This window comes from Perca fluviatilis, chromosome 17, assembly GCF_010015445.1.
Source record: "Perca fluviatilis chromosome 17, GENO_Pfluv_1.0, whole genome shotgun sequence".
Taxonomy (NCBI): domain Eukaryota; kingdom Metazoa; phylum Chordata; class Actinopteri; order Perciformes; family Percidae; genus Perca; species Perca fluviatilis.
In genome coordinates this window covers 19,379,862-19,402,380 of record NC_053128.1, presented here as the reverse complement: position 1 = coordinate 19,402,380, position 22,519 = coordinate 19,379,862, and the positions used below count along the sequence as shown (strand labels likewise).

At 41.4% G+C, this 22,519-nt stretch overlaps 1 protein-coding gene across 1 annotated transcript; it reads right to left on the bottom strand.

The window, feature by feature from the left end:
* Position 1: 1 nt before the first annotated feature.
* LOC120545529 (endoplasmic reticulum metallopeptidase 1) lies at positions 2-22,131 on the bottom strand. Its single transcript, XM_039779932.1, has 15 exons — positions 21,788-22,131; positions 18,553-18,857; positions 16,192-16,319; positions 16,007-16,112; positions 15,434-15,580; positions 15,204-15,296; positions 12,725-12,937; positions 12,274-12,494; positions 9,711-9,885; positions 8,549-8,739; positions 8,007-8,159; positions 7,196-7,398; positions 6,940-7,055; positions 6,018-6,181; positions 2-5,314 (listed from the first exon to the last, which is right to left on the bottom strand). Exons 1-15 carry the CDS (start codon positions 22,060-22,062, stop codon positions 5,138-5,140), a joined length of 2,667 nt encoding a protein of 888 aa, XP_039635866.1. The 5' UTR covers positions 22,063-22,131; the 3' UTR covers positions 2-5,137.
* Between the last annotated feature and the right edge of the window lie 388 nt (positions 22,132-22,519).

Below are 22,519 nucleotides of genomic sequence, written 5' to 3'. Positions count from 1 at the left end.
ACAATGTAATAAGCGTTTTAATTGCTGTAGAAGTACTAATTTAATACAAGATTTTTGCATAATGTAAAATCATCCCATCCATTCAATAGATGGATACCCTGTAATAACAGAAATCCCAATATTCCCAATTGCAACAGTCATAACAATCATTAAATTTCAATTGACAAATATGCAATTTAAAAAACAAAACAGCAGTTCAAGGAGTTATTTAAAGTCTCGGACCGGTCCCACACCGGTGATTTCACTGATTCTGGCCCATTAGACCTCTGCTCAGGATGAAGGTGGGTCGTAGCTTCAATGGGAATTTATTAGGTCACAAATCTTTTCTACCAATAAGTTGATACAGCTGTAATTTGTCTTGCCCTAGTCTCTACTCCCCACAGCACTCCGGGATGGGAGAAACACGTGCTCTGGTTCATTGGCATTTCTTTAAACCAATCACAATCGTCATGGACGGCGCTATGCGCCGGATGGAGCAACAGCGCCTCTGCAAAATAGCCTCGGGTCGCAACTTGTTTTGGTGGACCATGTGTACGTTCACAGTCGAGTTGGGCGAAGGACGCCCTCATCCCTCTAAAAACGCATTTCCTCGTTGCCTCTCTCCTCCAATTATTTCCTTGCGTCTCTCCCATGCCTCATGGGGGGGTGGGGGACTAAGACACGAGGAAGAGTGGCAAGTGGAGGAGTCGAGGAGGCAATTTAAGCGACCTGAGAAACACCTATAGACTAGTCTTGCTCTAACAGGTGCAACAAAGCAAAGAAACAAGAAATTCAGGAAGATGTCGATCAGTCAGTCTATAGACACGTCCCGCAGTCCTGGGAAGAGGTCTAATCAGCCAGATAAAAACTGAAAACACCTGTGTGGGTGTTCAGGACCTTTTTAAAATGTCAAATCAATCAAAAAAAGAACATCATGATCGGTCTTGGAAAAAAACAATTGAACTTTCAGAACAAAAGTGAACAGTAACAAAAATAGGCATTGGTGAAAAGTTAAGATGTTGGACAAAAAAAAAACAGTATAGGTAACCCTTAAAAAACTTAACAAATTAAACATCTTAAAAAAAAAAAAGGACATCCTTCAACAACAGGCATTAAGACATTTCAATGTATATATCCCAAAATAGATTTCAGCTAAAACTACTAATTTCTCCAGCTGATATGAATATTTGTGTGAATGACTGATTTGGTTTTCTTGACTGACTGTTAACATGTGAGGACGATAAAGCTACATCTGTGAGTGAGTTTACACTTAACAAAAATCACAATGCACAGCGCTTGGTTAGCCTCTGAGTCTTACATTAAGACATTAGATTCTGTCAAAAACTAGTTTATTTCACGTCATTCTAAAAGCAGCGTGTTTTTCCTATTTTAAGCTCTAGCAGTGTTCGGTGTACGCTTTAGTCTACAGTGGGAGCACCAACTGCGTCGGAAAGAGCAATTTCACAGCTTTTAAGTCCGACACCTCCCTGCTGCGTCCCACATTTACAGCAGTTCCTCCCGTCTTCGTGCTTTTATAGAAACAAACGCACCTGTTGTTATTCATCACTATTATTCCATTTCATGTTTTATGTAAAAACAAGTCTAGTGGTCTTTTAATAAACTGTTATGTTGTGGAAATACGAACCAGCTGAATCCATTTTGAAAAAGAAAAAAAAAAAAACTGTTATAAAGGTATAAAATCTCTACGTTGTTGACAATTTCACCAGCCAATTAAATTGAGCAGATGTCTGATATATTTGATATTTTACTTTTTTGAAGGGACACTGAGGTCAGCCATGTCTTCATACTGCGGTCAGCTGATATGATCATCTGGCTTTTGACAAAAACAATCTCACCTGCTCTGGAGCTTTTAATTGTATCACACTTATCTTCCTCAGCAGATGGAGTCAGAGTACTTTAAGGACTTCTCGTTACACATTGTGCATTAAAGAAGGAGCATAGTAGGACGATATCTTCTTTACTTGCCAAGTGCTGTCGAAGGCTGATTTTAAGTTCAAACTCCCCAACGGACAACGATTCACATACATAAAAACACACTGTACAGTGCAGCACCTGATAGCTTTAAGACCACTGAGAGGTTAGTGTCCACAACAGTGAACATTTGACGTGTCTTTGGAAGCGAAATGTTAAGGCCTCCTTTATGTCAGCATTTGTTATTATGTGTGACTGAAGCCAAAACGGACAACATGGATCACACAAAGGGGACAAAAGATGATTTTGCTCAGTCGATCTCCCAAGTGCAAACAATTTCCCATGTCCTCAGAAACCGATGCCACCTATGATTACATATAAGAGGAGTCAAACTGCCAACAAGCAACTATACACATGTGGTTAAACAGATTTCATCAGAGTGGGACTGAAGGCAGAGAAAACACAGATGCGATTCAACTATCAAACCACTGGAACCTCTCCACTTTGTTAGCGGTAAACAGAGTTAGCCACAAACAAATATGATGAGGCTTTATAATCCATCAAAATGCAATCAATCTCTTAACATTAGTAACATTCAACCCAGTTTTTACAAAAACATAGCCATTATCTTAGTGTTGGACCAAAGTTTTGAACATTGTGGAGGTAGTGGTGGTCTAATAGCTTCAGAAACCCCCTCCCTCCACACTTTTCTGACGTCAGATAAGAAGTTCTATAACTTACCAAAAACTGACATTCACACCCACCTCACACGGTGATTGGCCAGCTGTGTGGAGGTGAGAAAGGAGCAAGGTATTGAGCTTCTCTCTAGCTCTCTTTTTTCATTCTTGGCACTTTCTATTTCTGTCGCTTTTAATGTGAGCAACCAAGCGCAACACTCTGAAGGTTTTCCAGGAGAGATGGCTTTGATCCCCATATTTAAACAATGCCGCCTTCCAGTGTCGACAACATGTCATCCGATCCCCTTCTTTTGTAGTGTAACCTGGCTGTAACTGTGCCATGGTGTTCTATAAGGGTCGACTATGTGAAGTAGACAGGTAAAACAGGTCGTATTAACTGGGTTGTGATACTTGGGCTCTAGACCAAAAAGATGCAGCTCCACATGAGATGAGTGAAATATAAGAAATATTAGCAATAGTAACCGGTATGATCTGTCTGCAGCAGCACCAAAACTTGGAGGAGAGAGAAATTACAGTTAATGAACAGTTTGGCATAGGGCAGCTCCTCACTGGGTTGAAAATTAGCTGGATGTTTCAGCAGAGTATTTATGGTAACAGAATTTCATTTCATAACTATCTGTATATGACTGCTTTTGGTGACGTTTTTTTTTTTTTTTATAGATGTTATTTGATGATATTTCCTTGAAATAACTATGCAATTTGGTAAATTATAGGGAAAATATGAATTTATTTAAAAGAAAAGCTCAGTAAATATTCTTATTATCGGAAACCGTATTCTCCGCATGTTTTGAATTGTATGCTTGCCTGTAGACTGAACTTTTTTTGAACAATCAGTTAATAAATTGAAATTAACTAATTGGAAGCAACTTAACATGTTCTCCATATTCCATATCATTAGTACCAAACCGCATAGTTCTATCCAGGAAACATCTTAACATTTTTTTATATACATGATTAAATTTATCATTTAGAAATTAAAGACTCATAAAACAAAGATTCACCCATTTGTTTTTAACTTGGATTAATATATTATCTATATTGCTATAGAGTTGAAAATTTGCACCTTCGTGGTTTTTAACTGGTTTCAAATGAAGCTACAGTACATCATTCTGTTTTGATGCCATTTTAGTGGTACAATTAACTGAAAATGCATCAAGGTCTGATGAATTTATCTTCATCTGCAGCCAAGATATGCAGACTGGATAACGTTCCTTTAGGGTCAGAACTAACAGTTATTTACACTATCTATTAATCTTCCGATTTCTTTCTTGATTCATCGTTTAGTATATGAAATTTGACATGCATTGGTGCTGCTGGAGATAGTAATACTAAATAAATAAATACTATTACAGTAACTGCAAATGCAAATAATGTGAGAGAGAACAAGCTGACTGATACTGATCATGTTAATGAGTGTGGAGTAGCATTGCTGGTTTTCCACCCAGTCACCCTCAAGGCTCAGGGAATAATCTGAAATCACTGGTCAGTGAGATTGCTACACGTCCGTGTTTCCCTGTGAGTTCTGGTCTCATCGCACCCAAAATCAATACACATTTGCGTGAACACACCAGGCTGAAAAATGTAAGACCCTGAATATTGCCCTCTGCATTAAATCTTCAGAAAGTGACTCCTTCTCCTAAAGGACACGTTCACATTTTGATTTAAGCCAGCTGTTCTCACTGAACAGGCACAGTTTCCTGCCTCTGCATGCCAGATTCTCTGACAATTAAAGCAGATTGTTGGCATTCCTGACATGACAAACACAGGGTTACGACTTGCTGCAAATCATTGGTGTTATCGAGAAATGATGAAGAGCAAATTGTTAAATGAAAAGCAACTTTCAAAGTTTCCAGTTAAAGTCGGATCAGGGGAACAAAACCGTTCTTTGTTTCCTCTCCCAAACAGATCCCTCAGTATGTTACTACACCTACAGTGCAGATAGCGGTGGTGTAATTTCTGCAGAGGAAGCCAGAGACACATCTAGTCTATGAATGGCCCAAGAGGTTTGCTCATAAAGAGAGTGCAGGGGAAGTAGCCATGCAACGTTATTCATTCAGGAAGCATGAGAGATGAAGAAAGGGAGGAAGTGAGCAAGAGGGAAAGTGAGGAGGGGAGTGAAATGGATTTAAAAAAGCAAAAGGCACGACAGATTAAGTACCAAAAAAAATAAAAAATAAAAAAAAATAAAAAAAACTTTGTTTCACTAACCCAGGAGTGAGCATGAGGCTAGCGGTGGCCAGTGTGTCGGCCGTTGAGTTAGTCAGTTTGTAAGCTGTCTGATCAGCTTACCTCTGGGGTGTCTCAGCGCGTCCTCCTGCTCGGTCAGCTACTAGACCTACTGACACAGTGATGGAGGTCTCTCAGGCAGGCAGGCTGGGAGGGAGCGTGAGTGTGTGCTAGAGTGTGCGTTTGTGTCAGAGAGAAAAGGCGTCAGGGCCGGTCCTCAGTATTGTTCCTTGAAATATTTTCTCGGGGGCCCCTGTAGCTCTCAGCTTGGTCAGCGTCGGCCTGTGTGATGTGTGGCATCCTCAGTATCGGTACATGTCGTAGGTACTGACCCAAGACGAAGGAAAAGCCCATGTGGGAAGCTTGCGGAGGGTGTCCTCCAGTTGAGCAGTCCTACTGTCGGGCCCGAAGAAATAGTGGGTGGAGATGGCAACGGAGATCATCCCCTCAGGGCCAGATGGGTCCGGGTCCCTGGGAGGCTGACCGAGAGAAAGAAAGAAAGAAAGAAAGAAAGAAAGAAAGAAAGAAAGAAAGAAAGAAAGAAAGAAAGAAGACCACGGATGTCAGCACAGACGGTTAACATGTGAGAGCACCAGAACCAGACTAGCAGTTTTTCCAGGCCCTAAGAAAAGTCCCCTTGTCTTTAGCTTGATTGTGCGGCATGTGCTTTAGCTTATGCAATAGATTTTAAAAGAGTTATTAAAAGGTCATCAAGTCAGTCTTAACCCAAGCAATTGTTAATGCAATTGCAAATGAAGTCTCTAAAAATGGGAGTTTAAAGATTTTCACATGACAGCAACACAATCCAACTGTGTCCTGCCAGAGCTAATCTCCTGCACAGATCACTGACTGAGGCAATAAGGTGAAGTTTTGCAGAAATACAAATATGCGAAGAATGAAAAGAACGACATAGAAGAAAACTCAGCATCTGTCTGGATACTCAGATGGATTTCAAAGATGCAGCAGTAGCCGATGATTTATAAAACTTTTTGGGCAAGCGAAGAAACAACCTGTCTTGGAGAATAGTTTGGCTATTGAAAATTCTGCAGATCGATAGGTTTCGACTCAGTGATCTGCTAACTATTATGAAGAATAGAGCAAAGAGGGTTAGCTTAGCTTAGCATAAAGACTGGAAACCGGTAACCTGGCTACAAGTACAGAATGCTCCTTATGCTGCGGTACCTGTATTTCGAACCAGAAGATCCATGTGGGGGCGTCAAGGCCGTGGGAATAAAAGACAAAATATTCTCCGCTCAGGTCGAACTGAGGCGTCCCGTCTCCGAAGGACCAGGTGGAGAGGCTGGCTCCTCGGTGAGGCATCAGATACAGGGACATGTGGCTGGGGCCTGCACGGGACAGGACACAAGTTAAAATATATGTACACATACACATCCAGATCAGCCAGCTGGTAAATGAAAGCATCACATTACTGATAGTTTATATCTGTGACAGTGGCTGTACTTCAATGGTTACAGAACTGCTTAGCACCAGAAGCCCAAAAACCTAATGCACTATAATAATAATAAATGGCTTGATAAAAATATAGTAGTATATCTGCAAGCACTGCGCATACAATGTAGTTGTTCTGGAAATGTAGTTTTTTCAACATGAATGAGTTCAGATGTCCTTACAGTGCTCAGAAAAAAATGGAAACTTGAACATCTACATTTCTTTCACAACTGGGCAAACTCCATCCGCTGAGGAAGTTCTGGTATGATGATTGAAAGCCTCAGGACAGCTACGAAATGGAGCTTGTGGTGAAGATATTTTGTCAACTAGTGTTTCCAAGATGACGGCTGAACTTTCAATCAATAACTGAATGTTTCAAAATGTCTCCACAGACATAAACTCAGTGCTGATGTAAACGCTCCATCCCAATTGATGGGTCACTGGATATTTTCAGTATGCTCCGTCAGTGAATATGCTGCTGTCATCATCCAGGAGTCCTTTGCACTGGTCATATGGCTCAAGTCCAACTGTAGTCACGTGACATTGGTGTCGAGTTGCAAGTCTTTTTAATCCTGTCTCGTATCTCTGCATGCAAGTCCTAGAAAGAATTTGTGTTTTTAGTGTAGTATTTGTGTGGATTTGGCCACACCCTGACCTTTCACGCTGAAGACCATCTTGACCGTCCCCCAGCTGGTCTCCTCTCTGGACAGCAGGCTGAACTCCACCGGTGAGCTGGGTGACACTTCCGGAGCAGGAAGGTACCAGTTCTTTCTGCAAATACACCAAAATACTTTGAGGTGAGGAAGAATATAAAAGTATGAAAAGTGTATACATGGAAGACAATTACATCAAGAGAATGAAAACAAAGAGCATGGAAACAGTGCTGTCAGCTGAGAGGCTGTGTTACTGACTTGCTGAGGAACTTCAACGGCAGGAACCAGGGGTAACCACAGAAGGGCCGGTCCTCACGGCAGCTAGTGCGAACGCTGTCGTTGATCTCAGGGATGTGGGGTGTGAGGTGCTGTATGCCTGTGTAGTCGAAACTGTTCATCCACAGACCTGAGTCTTGGCTCTCCACTTCGCCCTGGAGATTGTGGAAGGTCCGCGTCGTGTGCTGCAGGAGGGCACATCAAACATTTCTCATTTGCTTCTTTTAAGCACACGTTTTCCTTCTACAGCCGTTTTACAGAGGGATTTTCTGCTCTTGCCAGAATTACTTAATGGAGCTCTCTGTGATTTACATCAGCAGGTGAAGGAGTGGACTCATTGCACTTTTATCTAATCATGAAAACAAATGGAGAGATCATGGTGTGCTGTGTCCCAGTTACAAAAAAAACATGCTATACAGGGGCTTTGTGTTTCACCTGCTCCAAACAAGACATTTTAATCATGCAAGCAGGAGCTGCACTGCAGGATAGTCAGTTGAGGCCAAACAAAAAGATTGTAAGATAATTGCAGTAGCCGTGTTCTCTTGGCATTAAAAGTGCTTATGTTGGATTTTTCACACTTTCAATATAAATTTTTTTTTAACAAAACTATATTGAACTATAATATATTTAAAACAGAAAAGACAAATGTAAAGAATTTTTTTTTTTTTTTTTAAATGGATGACATCCATTGAAGAGATGTATATCAGAAAGTATATGCATGAGGGATTTCTGTGTTCTTTCCTTGTTTCTGTGTACATGTGTGTGCTTCTGTGTGTGTGTTGGGACTTTGAACCTGCAGGAAGACTCGTTTTGGCCGCGGGCTGTCTGGACTGCCTGAAAAAGGAAAGAGGAGCCCACAGGACATCAACAGGAACGTGATGATGAATACTGAACCCAGACCAGCCAGGATCCACTTTGTGCTCTGTGCCAAGTAGATGAAGTGCAGCTGAGACAGAGAAACATAATAGGTTACTGGAATGGAGGAACAATCTGCACTGCAGTCATTTTGAATTTAAAACAAAAAATAAAAAACAAATTCCATTAAGATAAATCTCCCCAAAAAAACTTAAGCCACCATCTGTAAGATCTGCATAAAATGTAACTGCCACTCAGTCAGTCAACTATACACAGGTGTTGGTTTGCTTCTCTAAAGTCAACAACAATTCATGAAGAAAAAAAAAAACTGCTCAAAGAAAGCATTGCTGCCAGAAGCTTGATCAACACAATTCAACAGTTTGGTCATGTGTATTCTAGCCTGCATACCCTCCCAATGTTCAAGCTGATTCTGTTGATAGATTTGTTATTCATTGTTATACATAATGTGGTAGCACTCACAAAAAAGGAAGAGAGGAAGATGGTTGCCAGGGTGACAAGAGAGGCCATCACCACCTCAGGGGGTATCTCAGTGCCGCTGCGACCCATGATGGGTGTGAAAATCTCAAACACCACCCAGATAAGGAACATGAAGTGGACGTAAGGCAAAGTCAGGCCCAACATATAGAGCACACTGTACTTCACTGATGCTCCTGCAGAAAGATGGAGAGGTTACTGTTTACCAGATCAAACTGAGCTAGCCAAGGATCAGACCATCAATAATCTTTTGATGAGAATCCCTCTTAAACCCAAACATCATACAAATGGGGATAGGGGCGAACACTTTTAGAGTGTCGCTCCTCTGAGGCAATCATAGGGTTGAACACTTAAAGGTCCCATGACATGGTGCTCTTTGGATGCTTTTATATAGGCCGTAGTGGTCCCCTAATACTGTATCTGAAGTCTCTTCAGCCTTGGTGCAGAATTACAGCCACTAGAGCCAGTCCCACAATGAGCTTTCCTTAGTATGTGCCATTTCTGTGTCTGTAGCTATTGAGGAGGAGAGGGGGGTGGGGGGGGGGGCAAGGTGGATGGTGGGGGTGTGGCCTTGACCAACTGCCACTTTTCTCGTTTGAAAGCCATGATGTCTCTCTCATGGGCGGGCCAAATTCTCTAAGGAGCAGATTCCAGATCGGCCCATCTGAGCTTTCATTTTCTCAAAGGCAGAGCAGGATACCCAGGGCTCGGTTTACACCTATCACCATTTCTAGCCACTGGGGGACCATAGGCAGGCTGGGGGAACTCATATTAATGTTAAGAAAACCTCATAAAGTGAAATTTTCATGCCATGGGACCTTTAAAGTTGCGGAAGAAGTGATTAATTTCAAAAGAATATAACAATACTTGTATCTCTTGACTCTGACTAAAACGGATACCAGTTATTAATAAATCAACCCAAGTTCCCACAAGTGTAAGAATAACGCATGACTCATTACTTTCAAATGTGATTATATTATATTGTATTAATAGTATTGACTGTTTTTAAAGGTACCTGACTACGCAGACACCTTCATTTCTATCCATCCATCCATCCATGAATCAAATTGTGTGCCAATTTCTAGTATTTTTTAAATTTGCCTATGAATAAACATCCATTGTAAATAAAGTTGAGTTGAGCGTTTACCTCTGTGTTTAAATTCTTTCGCCAGCAACAGTCTGGTGGCCAGGGGGAAGGCCACCATTAGCATGGGCACGTAGGCTGAACACAGGCCCTGGTGGGTCAGCCACACCAGGCCACAGCACCATAGCAACAAGCTCACGTCAAAGTAGAGATCACCCAGCTCCACCAAACGGACACCCTGCATGGAAAACACACACCCAACAGATCAACATACAAGGGATATGCATGCATGTTTGGATTAAGACACTTTGGTGGGGTTTTATTTTGGCTGTATGTTACTTTGATAAGTGGGAAATCAGCTGATGAAAAAACTTCTTGTTGCATTGCCAAAAAGGAAAACTTTAACTTTGGGATTAAAATCTGTTGACCCAGAGTAATACAAAAAAATAAATAAATATATAATTTTTTTATATATATATATATATAAAAATCACTGATCACATAAGCAGCCTCTGAAAAGTATCACTTTAATTATAAATATCATACAGAGCAGTTAAGGTTGTTTCATAGACTACTCATGAGGAGATCAGATCTGTTGGCCATGCTGTTAATTACAAGACTGTGCCCTCAGTCCTTGCTTTAGTTACAATCAACATCCATCACTAATACTACAACTAGGGGTGTGCAAAAAAATAAAAATAAAAAAATCGATTCACATTCGTATCGCGATTCAAGCTCTACAGATTCAAAGTCGATTCATAGAATTCCAAAAATCAATTCATTTTTTAATTTTTATATTGTATGTCTACTGCAATTACATTGGAAAAATAACTACATTTACATACTAGATGTATAGATATAACCTACATCTTTTTACAAATCACATCAAATAGGACAATCACTAACTCATGACTGCTGTGGATAAACACTAAACAGGACGACAGAATCAATTACTTTAATTTGGTACGTCCCAGTTCCTTTAACAGGAACTTTACACCATGGCCACAGTTGTATTAAAACTAAAAAGGAACAACACCTCCACTATTGCAGGAAGAATTCACTGACCTAATTTACCATAAATTACTGTAGGATGATTCAGAGGCTTGCTGCAATATTTTGTTACAAAGCAAAATGTCCATATGTACACAAGGAAGTTCTTTTTATAATCAAATGAATGGCAACATCATGGCTTGACTGAGCCGGGCAATAACTGTAACGGACTACCACATCTCTGTCGTACATTTTTCCCAGTGGTGTAAGCATAACTTCCTCCATCTCAACGTAGCCAAAACAAAAGAAATAGCAATAGGTTTCTCTTCAGATCTCAATTTGAAGGCCATCACACGCATCGCAACCACAATAGCAAAGCACAACACACACCCACTCAACAGCCATTTCACCATTCTGCCCTCTGGAAGCAGGTACAGGACACAATGGCAAAAGCCTGGTGCCTGTAGCCATAGCAGCCCAAAAACAAGAGACCGAGATAAATCACTGCTAATTTGTAATGTACGGTGTAGAAACCCCTCACATACACAAACACATTACAAATCCGTACAGCAGTGTATGGTCTCGCATCACTGCCATGCAAGTTAAACCCCAGTAGGAGCTTTGTACAGCCGATTCTGGTCTTGATTGATGTGGGACTACAACTACACTGAAATCATGGTTTCTAATTCAACTGCTCTGCATGTACTTTTGTAGGCAAATACGTGATGAATTTTGTGTTACCTGCTTCAGAGTCATTGTGGTTAAACCAGAACACTGACTCTCAACCAAGGGTAATTGTACCACAGAGGTTACTTCAGCAGTTGCCAGGGGGTGAGTAGATATATACTTAATAAAGAAATTATTAACATATTGAGTCAGTTATTAACACCTGAACATTGTTGCATTTCAGAGTACAGGATGTCTCTTCAATATGAAGCTGGAACCAGGAGATGGTTAGCTTAGCATAAAGACTTAAGCAGCGGTGGATTTTATAGTGGGGAAAAAGGCTTGTTGCAAGAAAGCAAATAAATGTTTTACCCAAAATGTTTCCTAAAACTATACCTTTAAAAAAGGTCCCATGGCATGAAAATTTCACTTTATGAGTTTTTTTTAACATTAATATGCATTCCTCCAGCCTGCCTATGGTCCCCAATTGGCTTGAAATGGTGATAGGTGTAAACCGAGCCCTGGGTATCCTGCTCTGCCTTTGAGAAAATGAAAGCTCAGATGAGCCGTTCTGGAATCCTGCTTGTTATGAGGTCATAACAAGCAAGGTTACCTCCCCTTTCTCTGCTTTGCCCACCCAGAGAATTTGGCCAACCCATGGGAGAGAGAGACATCATGGCTTTCACACGAGCAAAGTGGCAGTTGGTCAAGGCCACACCCCCACCCTCCACCTTGCCCCGCCCTCTCTCCTCCTCAATAGCTAGAGACACAAAAATGGCACATCCTAAGGAAAGCTCATTATGGGACTGGCTCTAGTGGCTGTAATCCTGCACCAAGGCTGAATTTCGGGAAAGAGACTTCAGATATAGTATTAGGGGACCACTAAGGTCTATATAAAAGCATCCAAAGAGCACCATGTCATGGGACCTTTAAAAGAAAGCCCTACAGTGAACCATACAACTCAACTTACTTCGTAATACAAGTTCTTGGCCAGTGTGTGAATGAGGATCATCTTGCCTGTGGCAGCAGCCCCGTAGAGGCAGATGGAGGCATAGAAGTGGTTGTACCAAAACATGGAGCGGCCCAGCAGAGTGACAAGCAGAGCAACAATCAGCACTGACAGCAGGGTGACGAACCAACTCAGGACTGCTACACCTGTAGCACAGGCCAGATCTCGAACATATCGGCCACCTGAGAGATATGGAGATAAATGGTAAATAAAGCCCTAACACACAAAAAAAAAGTTCATCAAACTCTTCTACAGAAAACCATGTGGATTTGGCCCCACAAGTTGGGATTGGACAATTTTTCACTTGCAGTTTGAAAAAAAGAAACCGCAGAAAACACGCAACACAGACAACAAACAAACAAAGTACAGGAAATGACAAAACATGCATCCACCACAGGAAATGGTGACCTACCCCAATTGCCTGGCCGTGAGGCTTTCTTGGCCAGATAGAGGAAGGTGGCCGTGGCTACAATGTAGTTGAGGATGGTGCCAACACGGGATGGGTAAGCCACCACGACTACCCCCAGCAGGTCAAAAAATACCATGTTGCCATGACGATACTCTGAGGAATCGGCCAACTTGTCTGACATTACCAGGTACCTCAGGACCGCCAGGATGTTGTCACCTAAAAACAGGAAGTAAGTTTCAAAGTGAAGAGGTTCAAAGCTGAAATGTAACACAATAAAGCTCTGTTGCATTAGGCTGCATTGATTTCTGCAGTTTGGAGAAGGAGTATGTCAGCTGCACAACCAGACAGTACAAGCAGGACATGATCCTAACTTAAAACCAGGACTGGATAGGAGATCATATGAATTCATGGAAAGGGACAAACTAGGAAGTAAATACTAAGTTCACTCTTTTGGTTTCCACCTTTTGTATTTCTACTCCTACAATCAGAGGAAGGAAATGGTTAATATGACTGAATATGAAAGTGATAACTTCAACATCATGACAAAAAAAGGCTCAGCATTTATAGAGCTGACACATCACATGCAGTAGACTGGGTTTATTGACTCAGTATAACCTTCAGACCAGCAGGGACAGGCTGAACTGAGATAATGGCCTTTGTCATTCCTGCACGGCCACCCAGACAGTATTTTCTGCAGCAATAAGACCATATGCACCATATGTCCGCTTATCCGGGGTGGAATGCAAACAATGCAAATACTAAACACAAGATACTAGTAAATGAAGGTCTGTTACTGTGTATTGGGCCTTACAATCTGCTTTAATCATCAGTTACAGCTATTTTTAAATTAAATTAAATGTAATCCAATTTTATTGGTAATTACAGCATATAAAACATGCATGAAAGACAATTCAGGCTTTAAATTATACTTGCTCTAACAAATGGCTTCATTGTCCTGCACATATAACATTACTATATTCTCCCACACACACTTCTACACCCTCTTACACATACAATAATGCTCCCCCTTCATTCTCTTCGACATACACTACTATTCTCTCAAAGTCACAGCTATACTCATTACATATATGGATATGCAAGAGAAGATGCACAATCTCACTCACAAACACAATTGTCTGTCTTAGATGCACTACTACAGAGTGTTTGTGTGAGAGTATAATGTGTGTGAGCACATGTGATTCATGCCCTCAAGCAGCAGTGTGTCGAAGAGTGTAGTGGTGTATGTGTGTGTGAGGTCAAGTCTGATTATTGGTCTAAATGGCCTCTCATATTTATACAACAGGTTTACACCAGTATATGGGACATGTAGTGGACTTTCCATAAATTGGCTACAATCATGATGTTGAATGTAGATGAGAAATCTGGCTATGTGAAGGCTCAGTAAGAAGTCGCTGTTTAGGTTGCTGCAGCCGAGGCCAACTTTCTTTTTTCTGTGCTGCCCTATTTGCTGCACACACGCGAGTGCACGCGCACACATAAGACAAAGCTCCATTGTTCTTCCGCCTGGTAGGCTCAATGTGGCTTTGAAAGTGTACTGAGTGTACAACATCTACTTGTTCATGTTGGGTTCACTATTCAGCTACACGATTCTGCTTGTGGTTTTACACACAGCTTTCCTTTCTAAATTTCACTATGACAAAACAAAAAACAAAAATCATACGTAACCATTTTATTAACCAATTATTTACTAAGTTAATTTACATTAGAACAATGCTAGCCTTGCACCTTTCCCTCACTTTGTTGAAAGAAAAGCTGTAAAGAAAGAGATTTGAATTAGGCAGGTAAGGCCAAAAACCTGCTGTGTTCATCACAGGCATATACAGAGCAGAGCTACTGGTGTATCCTCCTCATTCACTGTCCCTGTGCTGTATCTACCCTCTCCACCTTACAAAACTGTTCTGCCTTCTTCTCTACAGACTAAAAATACCTTCTACCTACCTCTGAAATCTCACTTTCGCTCTCTAATAATTCATGCCTTTCCCTGAGTCACTGTAGACAGAATAAGGGGAGAGAGATGTCCAGTAGCTGCTGAGAGAGAGGAAATATGCCAACTGTCTCAGGTTTTTAGTGCTGACTGACTGGATTCTCTGCTAAGTAAAGAGAAAATAATTCAGCAACACAGATGCACGAGGTAAATGAGGGCAAGTGCAACAAGGATGGATGTATGCATTTATTAGTTCTCACGAGTAATGAGATCAGCAGAGTGCTCACCAGTCTGAAACTGGGGGTGAGCATGTGTTTTTTTCTCTGTGACAGAAAAACAACGTTGGCAGCTGTTTCTACCACACCAGTCTACTGCTGCAGTGACCGCTCTCTCCTTGACAGTCAGACACACCCACCAGCTAACATGCGCTGAATCTATGTGCAATGAGTGTCAGATAAAAGCATAAGATGACACCCACTGAAGTTTAGTACATGTACAGTAGGTTTACGTAGCTGCATGTGTGTATATGCTGCGTACCTGCTCTCTGTATCGAGTCTGTCAGGATCCTGTCAGCAGTGTCATACTTGGTGTGATAGATAAAACCGTTTTCAATGAAAGCCAGATCAATGCCTGTAAAAAAATGAAATACATGAATACACAATATAAGATTAAAAAAGGAGGGAGAAAAATAAAAAATAAAAACCTTTGCTTTGTATTGTATTTGTGTTGTCAACCACAGCACTACTGTGAAGATTGTTCAGCATTACCTGGGATGTTACCAAAGTCCCTGTAGATGCGGAAGTCCGTGTCAGAGGGGATGATGCCACTCTGAAAGACCTCTTGGCCGACCACAGAGGCAAAGGGGTGTTTGGCTGCGTGAACGTAGGCCTGGACCAGCCACGGATTCTCTGGACCTTTTGGGGAACAGGAAGAAAAGGTTTGTAGGATATTTTATATATTGATTGATATTGATGGTTTTGGCACAAAGAATAACCATTCTGTAGAAGTAGGTATATCATGAGGGTTCTGTAACCCGGTTTCTTGCTGTCTTTACCTCTAGCTGTGGTTTTGGTGATGTAGGCATTTAAGATTTTTCAATGTATAACACATATCAGTAGTGGCGAGTATGTGCATCAGATTATGTCTAAAATATGAATACAATGTTACAGGCCCCTCAGGAACCACAATCAGGCTGCCAGTAATAGCAGCAACAGTGACTCAACTTCAGACAGTCCAATGTTTTTTACAGCAAAAGCTGCATTGCCTTTATTTGGAGGAGGAAACCAGAGGAAAAAACATGCTAACAAACAAACCCGAACATTGTTTGTTTGGTACAGTACCTGTCTGGAAAACAACCTCCTTGCCCCCAACACCTGCAGCCTCCAAGTTAATGAAGGCTCGCACCTGCTTGGCCCACGGATGCTGAGTAATGAAACCGTGACTGGCCTAATGAAGAGAAGGTCAAAAGAGTTAGTGAGAGAGAAAGGGAAAATGTAACAGAGCAAATACGACCTTGTCACTTTACCTGAAGGATATTTTCCTCTGCCCCATTAAAAAGGAAGATAACTCCATGACGGAGAGGAGTAGACTGATTGGCCAGAGAATGGAGGACTTCCAGCATCACTGCACAGCTCACTGCATCATCACTGGCACCTAAGACAAGGAAACCAGTGTTTGTGTGTCAATAATACTAAAAACCTGATTCTACTTGCCTTTCACATTTGTATCAGGCAACAGAAGCTTGGCTTGGCCCAGATCACCCAACTGTCCTGACCCTTTGTGATTAGCTGCAACACACATTCAGGTGATAGAGCTTATAACAAACAATGCATTGCTTCTATGAAAGACACACCAAATTATTCCAATTGCATTGAATAATTATGGTTGTTAGGTTATCATGTATTAATTTTTTTTTAAATAAGTGGGAATGACGGATGTGGGGTGTTCAGGGGGGGAGGGGATGTGTTTCATGTTGTAAGTTGTGTGTTTTGTATGTATAAAGAGCATGTGAACAGGGCATGTGATGTGGAAAGATTAGATAGGTTAGTGGTGAGGAACACAATTTACTGAGAATAAATGCAAACAAAGCGGAAAGAATGCCCAAAGATCAGAGAGCCAAACATGAGGCATCATGTGCTCCAGCTTTCTGGATTGAATGTGTTCACGAGGTGGGGCTGGGAGCCTGTTCACTGTCTGTCTTGGTACCATTCATGCTCCTGTTGCTGCCACTTATGTCGGCTACATCCTAATCCTTGTCCCCTAAAAGCTCTGTGAGAGTTCAGAAGATGGCGAGTAAAAATCAAAGCCTGAATAGTTCATCTGTGCACATTGCAGCTTCAAACTAGAAAAAGTGACTTCAAATGCTTTAATTATAAGTTTGCTGTGCTGACTGGGTTTGCATGTACTGTAGGTACATTAAATATATGTGGACAAAAATATGTGCAAGACAATGTGCTACTTCTTTATTCTTCCCCTTTATTATTTTTAGCGAGACAAAGTGTTTAGAATTTCAAGAAATCAAAGGCTTGGCAGGCAGCAGTGGACATGAAACTGTATGTGTATCTTCCTGGTCCACACCTCTTTGATACATTTCCTTTTACTGGTGAAGCTGTGTGTGCCTAGTTGTGATCATGTGTGTGTTAAGTGGGAAAATATGTCTCTCCGAAAGGCTCAAGGGTGTGGAGTGAAACTGTGAAAATCCCTGAATTAACACAAGACAAAGAAATTATGTCTGCATACAACAATGTGCTATCTATCATCAACAAATTCATAAAATAAAAATATTACTGTGCAGTCTAGCTCTAAGCAATCAGGATAGCCACATTTTCTGGATTGGCTAAATTTCACACTACGTGGTCCACATGACTGCGGTTCATAACATGGGACACAAATGAGGGTATTATCATCATAAAACTAATTGAGGACTAGCATGCTGGAAAGGAAACCCATGGCTTGTGCACACTGTGAGGAAAAGAGCTGCACAGCCATGTTGCAGCTCTGCGAGGCTATACTGTGACTCAGAGATGCTTAAATCTACATGCTCACATCAGCATTCTAACAATGACAATGCTAGCATGTTGATATTAAGCAGGTATAATGTTAAACATATTCACCATCTTAGTTTAGCACACTAAAATTTGCTAATTGGCACTGGACAAAATGAAAATTTGACCCGACGATGGCGCTAGATTAAAAGTGAGGTTTACAATTCATCCTCTGGGGACCGTGAATGCCTGAACCAAATTTCACAGCAAACCCCCCAGTAGATATTTCACTGTGAACCAAAAACGAGAACTGCATAGGGGCACTACAAGAAAAGTCAGGGGATCCCTAAAGTCAGTATGCTTCATCCTCTGGGGAAATCGGATGCCTGTTGAGATATTTCAGTAAGAAATCAAAGTGGTGACTGGCGTTGCCATCCCCAATGCTGATTAGAATGAAAAAATGGTTGTTGAAATGAAAATGAAAAAAAAACTAAAGAATTTGCTATAAAGTGCTCTTCACATCAGTCACAGGACAGGACACAGTAATTAAACCCAAAATGAGAAACCACAGATTCACCATTTTAGATATACAAGATGGCACTTGAGGGGTTGCAACAGCCGATTCGAGAAGTTTTAATCAGTTGAAAAAGATGGATTTGAGCAAATATACAGGAATTATTGTTCAAATGTATATTCTCTTTCATTTATTCAAATAAAAGTCCTCTCCTTTCTGGTAATTCAAGTTTGGCACACAGGTGGGTGGATGTTCTTTGCATGTATCTACACGCAAACTGAGTGGTTTGACTGTTTATCCATAGCTCAATGTTCATCACTGTCAATATTTTCAGTAATAGAAGAAAACTAGGCAGAATTCTTCAAGAGAAGGAGGAATGTTTTTGTACCTGGACTGTTGGCCACTGTGTCAAAGTGGCAGTTGGCTAGCATGAGATGCTGCGCCCCGCTCTTAGGCTCCAGCCTGACAACAATGTTGGTGACACGGTCATAGAAGCTAGTAAAGCCTCCAAGAAAGTCAATAGAGAAAGTGCCAGTGGGATGCTGCACATCTACCGTGAGCTGATGGGGGCCCGCTGCGGTCTCAACCCGGATGTTCTCAATCTGCTCCAATAAGTAGCCCACTGTCAGGACTTCATTCTCCTGGCTGCCCACTGGCCGAGGGCCGACGCTGGTGATCTGCTCCAAGTGCCGTCTAGATTATTAGGTGAGCGAAGAGTGAAAAGAGAGAGAGTATTGTGATGCTGTTTAACTGTGAAGGTGTGGAAAACCATGCCTACGTGTTCCAACATGAAATTACAGTACATTATGTTATTAAAAGGTGCTCTAAGCGATAAATGGCAAATGTACGCAAGTGTAAAATATTGCTTGTATGTAATGTATATTGTCTCCCAACAGGCACTGTTCTCCCTTAATTTCTCAATTTCCATCATTTACTCTTTATTGCTCTCTTTCCATCTTTAACTATATTTCTAAAAAGCAATAAAGGAAAGTTTAAAAAAAAAAAAAAAAAAAAAAGGTTCTCTAAGCGATGTCACACGTTTTTTTAGGCTACAACATTTTTTGTCACATACAGAAAACATCTCCTCACTATCCGCGAGCTGCCTGTCCCCTGAACACACACAAAAAAAACGCAGTCTCTGTAGACAGCCCAGGCTCCACAAATGCCAACAAAAACAAACTGTGCCAACCTGCACCACCAAACATAACAAAACATTCTTCCAGCATTCCAGCCAATAACCGACAAGAAGGATTTGGGGGTGGGGGTTGGGGGGGTTAGTGCGCGGAAGCACGGAAGGGACGGAGAGGGGACGGGATGAGGAGGAGGGAGGGGCGAGCTAGCCTCGTTTTGTTTGAAAATACTTTGAACGTCAACAAGAAGTGACATCACCCAACATCGCATAGAGCACCTTTAATGTCCTGCAGTTCAATGCTACGGTTAAAGACAGTGAATCATTGTATGTGTGAGGTCACAGTCCTGGTTTTCTTTTTAAAACCACCTCAACGTTTCAAAACTTAAACTGCATGTGCATGTTTGGTTCTAAATATTACAGATGCACCATCGCCAACATCCCTCCTTTCCTTTCCTAAGTGACAAAAATGTCCCCACAAAAAGATAGGACTAGAGCTAATGTATGCATTTTTCATTTTATACACAAACAGGGTGTATCCAATCTTTGTTATGCTAGCCGAGTTCTGAGTTTGGACCACTGCCCTAACCCAGTCAGGTTACAGTATGCCATTGTTCTGGATTACTTTGACCTAATCTTCATTGCCACTGCACAGACTCCCTCGGGTGAGGAGATGGAAACAGGAAATTAAGATAAGATATGGCAAGAAAAACAGAAGCTTATAAGCTCATATTTTCTTTAAAAGAAGCAGCTGCTGGGCGCCTGAGTAGCTCACCTGGTAGAGTAGGTGCCCATATATTGAGGTTTACTCCTTGACGCAACGGCCGCGGGTTCGACTCCGACCTGCTGCAGGTCATTCCCCCTCTCTCTTCCCTTTCATGTCTTTAGCTGTCCTCTTTAAATAAAGGCCTAAAATGCCCCCAAAAAAAAAATAAATAAATAAAAGAAGTAGCAGCTGGTGTTTGCTGCAGCATTTCAAGAAAGGCCAGTGTTAGCTCCACAGCTGCACCAGCAGAATTGCTGCTGTGCTAGCTGATGCTCACAGTGGTTACAAAATAATATTATCTGTCATCTAACCATGAAGCCATTTCTTGTAGTCCAGCTGTTACAAGCAAGGATAAATAACACTAAATGCTTATCTTTTCCCTTTGCTTTTGCTCTAGAAAGTCACAAAGTCCCTTACATGTAGTTTCTTTGTAGTGACAAAGAGGTACCAAAATGATATTGAAGATGTCAAAACTGCTGCTTTCATTCCATTTTTACAGCAGCGCCTAATATAAGGCTCTGTTTTAATGCTCAGGCTCATAATTCAATTCTCGATTGACAGGGCATGGACTCATGAAAGCCATGATTGTGAGCAAAGCAGCTCAGAGCACTAATCAGTTCAATGCAGCATGCCTGACTCAGTTATAGAGCAACCAGCATCCCATAGCCCAGCACTTTCAAGAGCTCAACCACAGTGCCATAAACCACGTCTCTCCTTCTCACAGGGATTGAAAATCTGATCAAACATGTAGTACTGTAAAATTGAGGAGCTTTTTGCAAAATGTTGCAGGTTCTTAGAATTAATAGGAGTAGGGGTGCACAATATATATATATCGTCATCGCAATATCAACTGACGCAATATAGGCTACATATTGCGAAAGGCTGTGAAATATCGCGATTCTTTTGTGGTGCTTTTGTGCTTTTGAGTTTTTAACTAGGCCTACACCGAGAGAAGCCTTGCCAACTTTTTATGTACCCGAGGATGACAATAAAGATAAAATCAGAATTCATTCAGTCAATCATTAATTGCTGTCAATAATCAGAGTAGGGTAGATTATTGATTACTCAGGTAGGCCTACCTAGTGGATACAATCTAAACATTTTAAGAAATGCATCTTCAGATTGCTTGTTTTCTTCCACTTAAGGGCCCACACAACCCTAGATAGTGTGATATAAAACAGGAAAAACAGAAATGATTTGAAGTAAAATTACCCGAAATGATTCATAGCCCACTTCCTTTCCTTTTAATTTGTGTTGTAATGAATTTCCTTTTTTATGTCTTTAATACATTGTGTAAGGCAATTTGAACTGCCTTTGGTTATGAAATGTGTTATACAAATACACTTGCCATGTTACCTTACCTGTCAAAACTATTTTTTAGCTTTTCACAGGTTTAGATTTGGAGTTTATAGAATAGTATAATATTAACACGCTCTATGCAGGACATTTCATTTTGACTTGATGGAGGATACATCACTTAAAGACCAGTCCCAGAGGCTGCTGTACCTCTGTACCTCTCATCCCCCCTGAGCCAAACTCTTCCAACCGTTACACATTACCCGTTACACCTGTCTGCCCTGTAGGTTACCTTGGAGGTAATAGGTGGGGGTGGAGGGGAGGGGACACCCGGTAGTGGTTTCTAGGCGGGTCTGTTGCCAAACTAGAGGAAAGGTTAGCTCTGCTGCTTTGAGACAGTCGACATAAAGACAAAATAAATACAAAACTCACCTGGCTCTCCCGGCGTTGAACTCGCCGGTTGGGTTCCCAATGACGAGCTGCTGTAACGACAAATGAACAAGTCCCCACAGCACCAAAATAAACACAGAGACCAGAGAAGCTGCAAGCCCTTCCCGCAGCAAATATATGCTCACTTCGGGCTTCTTCTTCGGGTCATCGCTGTAACCGTTATCCCCCCACCGGCCCCGGGAACCGTCGTTATCTTGCGCTACATAATTCTGTGTCCCGAAGGGTTTTATTCTCCTGACAGCGGTGTCGCTTTCCATCTTTGAGCCAGCGGTACATGAGCTGAAAGCGTCGCTCTCAGGCGTTGCTTCTTTCTTTTTTTTTTTTTTTTTTTTTCTGGACGACCGACGGATCGCGCTGAGGGACAAACTTAAATGAGAGGGCGGGCCGAGGCGCTTGAAAAATGAAAAGCAGAGGAGGAGAGGATATTTTACAAATTGGCATTATTCTCTCCACAGTTCATTATTTAGGGAAATATTCGTTTTAAGATCAGTACTCGTATGCCTGTATGCCAAATATGAATTTAAAGGCCTAAGTATTAAATTGATGTCATTTGCAGTTTCCGAGTGCAGAGTTTGATTAGGCAAGATGGGAAATTGAATATGGAGACATAAAACATATTCTAAGCTTTATATAAAAAAAATTCCCTAACTGTTATCAGACACTTAATCAAATGAGATCATGATGTGATACTGTAAAAATAGTGGACGTCTCATC